At 32.1% G+C, this 3,541-nt stretch overlaps 1 protein-coding gene across 2 annotated transcripts; it reads right to left on the minus strand.

Annotated features, from left to right (window-relative positions):
• Nucleotides 1–701: 701 nt before the first annotated feature.
• Nucleotides 702–3,016, minus strand: LOC142551098 (F-box/FBD/LRR-repeat protein At5g53840-like). 2 transcript variants are annotated; one of them, XM_075660148.1, is made up of 5 exons: nucleotides 2,868–3,016; nucleotides 2,539–2,615; nucleotides 1,499–2,401; nucleotides 1,261–1,407; nucleotides 702–1,176 (listed from the first exon to the last, which is right to left on the minus strand). In XM_075660148.1, exons 1-5 carry the CDS (start codon nucleotides 2,887–2,889, stop codon nucleotides 859–861), a joined length of 1,467 nt encoding a protein of 488 aa, XP_075516263.1. In that variant the 5' UTR covers nucleotides 2,890–3,016; the 3' UTR covers nucleotides 702–858. The 2 variants fall into 2 exon arrangements, with proteins under 2 accessions (XP_075516263.1, XP_075516262.1); XM_075660147.1 differs by having other exon boundaries at nucleotides 1,499–2,458.
• Nucleotides 3,017–3,541: the final 525 nt, after the last annotated feature.

The raw sequence follows: 3,541 nt of genomic DNA on the forward strand, positions 1-3,541 counted from the left end.
TTTCAGTTTTTTATTTCGGTTTTTTCGTTTTCGGTTTTACAAATATCTAATCCGCTATCCGAACTATTTTTCTTCGGTTCGGTTCGATTTTCTACCGAAATGGTTCGGTTATTTCAGTTTTGATACAATTATTTAAATTAATAAGATAAATATACTGTAAAATATAATATGTTATCTTTTTACACGATTTCTTAGTAAAACATTTAAATATAAAGTAAATTGAATTACATAAACAACAATCAACTAAATATTATTCAAATAATTCATCATTCAGTAATATCATCTCAAAAAAAATATATAATAAAAAATTATTAATTTAATGAAATTTCGGTTTTTTTTCGGTCGGTTCGATTTTGACATATATAATCCGAAATCGAACCAAATAAATTTCGGTTTTAACATTTATATCCGAATTATAAAATTCGATTTTCGGTTTGATTCATTGTTCGATTTTTTCAATTTGCCGGAATTGTCTTTTTCTTAATTATAGAAATATATAAATTCAAAAGAATGTATATACATCATTACTTATTATTTAAATTAAATAATATAAAAAAATAATATTTATCATAATATGAGTCAAACAAACATAACTTCTCCGATTCATTGAGCTGGAAAATTAAACTAATAAATGAGTTTATAATATTATGATTATAATTATTTTAGGTATGTCGTCTTTCACATTATACATAAATCATCTAAAAAAAATCTATCCTTTTCACCATATAATAGAAATGTCTATTCATTTGGATCAACCAACTCATAAGTACTGTCGGGGACTGAATCACGACCATAATCTACTAACAAAAAAAATGTTAAACTTGACTTCTAAATTATAAATGGATCTGCTATGGTTTCTTACATGATATTAATCTCAACATCCTTAGAAATGATCTCTCTTTGCAACCGCTCGCGAACAATTCTTCGTATCTTCTTGTAATCCAATTGACTACAATGTGTAGTACGATGCCATCCTTCGAGATTTACATGGTAGAATATAGCATCCACAGAGACTGACAATCGTTCGAGGAAGACCGCATTTTTAAGGATATACAACATAAGATTATACTCATTCTGTGTCCCTCGAAATCCACTAAAATCCACCTCTTTCAACTGAGTGTGGGGCCTGACAACTCTCTTCTCTACTGGTTTTCCGTTAAATGTTGATGGCAGTAGCTGCATTCATAAAGCCATGTCAGCAATTCATTAAAACAAATTATCACTGTGATGTAACGAGTAACGTGAATATGTGATGAATACCATCGATATATGGAACTTGTGTAAAAGAGGGCACAAATCCAAGATTGGAGCAAGTGCAAGCAGATCGATATTAATGTTCTGGTATTCTAAAACTAAAGCCAATTGTCTGAGGTGGATTAGCTTGTTAACTCCACCTATTTCAAATGCCTGAGACAAAATCCAGAAACTACTCTATAAGTATTTCTTCACTCCTAAGGAAATGAAGAATGGTTAATTGGTGAAAAGAGATTCACTGCACCTCAAAGAATCTGGCATCAGTCCAAAAATACATGCATCTAAGATGAGGTAGATCTTTGGCGACATTTCCAAATATATAAGGAGCCACTTTGTGGTTGCAAATGTCGACGCGTATATTTTGTAGCAACGGTACGTTAGAAAACGATAACGTCATCATTCTATGGGTAAATAACTCAAAAGTAGTTAGATTTGTAGCAGACAAGTCTATCTCTACAACCTTCGAACAATTAAACAGCCTCAGATTCTTCAATTGGAGATCAGGACCATGAATATGTAATTTGGAAGGGAGCGTACAAGACTTAAGTTTTACTGACTGGAGGCTGCAAAAGTTCAATAAAATGCGCTCTACGGCCTCAGAAGTGAAAGCCACATCAGTCAAATCAAGATCTTTGAGAGCTTTTTGGTTTGATATTTGGAAAGAACCACCCATCAAATATATACTTTCCACCGACGTTGCTTGAGGAAGAAAATCGGAAGATAAAACAAGAGGGTAGTTTCTCTTTAGAACATGGCTATAACAACAATATCGAATGATAAGTCTTTTCACTCCCCATCTGCCAACATTATTCATCCATCTACTAAAACTGTCCAAGATGCATCCACGGAAACAACAAATCAATTCAAAGTACATTATTCTAGAACCAGAATGATGTTGTAAAAAGGCATCCACTGCATGGACAAACTTCCTTTGTAATTGGCTCAGCTTTTCGCCCTCGAGTTTGCGACAAGGAGTAGAATCAGTGGACATACTACAACAACCAAATCTGACTTCTGAGATAAAGGTGTAAACATGCTTCCATCTGCTTGACAGGACGCTTGTCCTAACAGCAGCACTCGTATCTAATCGAGATATAATCAACGAGATCACATCATCTGGCAATTGACTAATCCTATCTTCTCCCCCCTCTACGAATGTATCAACATCAATACCATGCTTGTGATGAGTAACTACAGGAAACACCTTTAGTGCAAATATAGTAAGAGGTTTGATCGATCAAGAAACAAGAACTTCAACAGCAACTGAAGATAGCAACATCGTACCTTCACCCGACGACGACGCCTCGTTCCATACTCCAAAACCCTGAATCTGCAGCATAAAAACGCCGAAAAAGCAATTCCTGAAAGAACCCACAAAAAGAAACTTCCCAGAAACACAAGAATCGAAATTTTGTACAAAAAAATCACCAAAAACACATCACAATCTTCTACCAGAATTACATAACACCCAGCAAAGGAATGTCAAAAAACAAAAACGAGAGAATCATAACACAACCAACTGGGCAAGAAAAGATTTGACGCATATACAAACAGAGTGGTTAACATATTTCCACCAAAGAAACCAGAAAAGCATCAAAGGAAGTAAAACTCACCGGTTATACAAGCGCGCAACATTAAAAACAAAAATCTTAAACCAAACCGAAATTTTAATGAATAAAACGCAAACGGGAAGATGCAGATTCACGACATTCTGCTAACTCCTACGGTCGGCTAAGACGCATGTCAGTATAATCCATCTGTTGTTATAATCAACGTCATTAGGGTTGTTTGACATTAATTTTTGTTCGTAAATATTCCATAAATTAATAAGTTTTTTATATAATATTTTTTGTTGACCTGATATATTAATATTCGATTTAATATTCAATAAATTAATAATTTTTTAAGAAAATATTTTTTATGATCTGTCTTATCAATGTGTTAAATTAATTCGATAATTAATAAGATAATAATTTTTCGAAATAGCTCCTCGTTTAATACATAACTAGTACAATTTAGTAAAGTATATATCTTTTTATTTTTTCATGAAATTTAACTATATTTTTATTTTTGTTTACTAATATATCGGTCGTCTGATGTACAAAGTGTTATTTTATATGATTAATTATTAAATTTACTATGTATGTGCTCGAATATTTTTTAAAAAAATTTGATATAATGTAACTGTTATAATATTTCTATTATCTTTAAGTTTTCGTAATTCATCAAATAAATATCACTGAACTGTTTCATGATCCAACCACTCTCTTTTATGTAAAACATTTTT

This window comes from Primulina tabacum, chromosome 7 (assembly GCF_025594145.1).
Source record: "Primulina tabacum isolate GXHZ01 chromosome 7, ASM2559414v2, whole genome shotgun sequence".
In the NCBI taxonomy this organism is placed as follows: domain Eukaryota; kingdom Viridiplantae; phylum Streptophyta; class Magnoliopsida; order Lamiales; family Gesneriaceae; genus Primulina; species Primulina tabacum.

What these genes read in the sequence shown, in the direction of transcription:
- LOC142551098 (XM_075660147.1), bottom strand. Translation starts at nt 2,889, where the DNA reads ATGTTGCGCGCTTGTATAACCG. An exon ending in GGCGTCGTCGTCGGGTGAAG is followed by an intron (nt 2,459 to 2,538) that starts GTACGATGTTGC and finishes TTTGCACTAAAG; the next exon opens with GTGTTTCCTGTAGTTACTCA. An exon ending in CTGATGCCAGATTCTTTGAG is followed by an intron (nt 1,408 to 1,498) that starts GTGCAGTGAATC and finishes ATTTTGTCTCAG; the next exon opens with GCATTTGAAATAGGTGGAGT.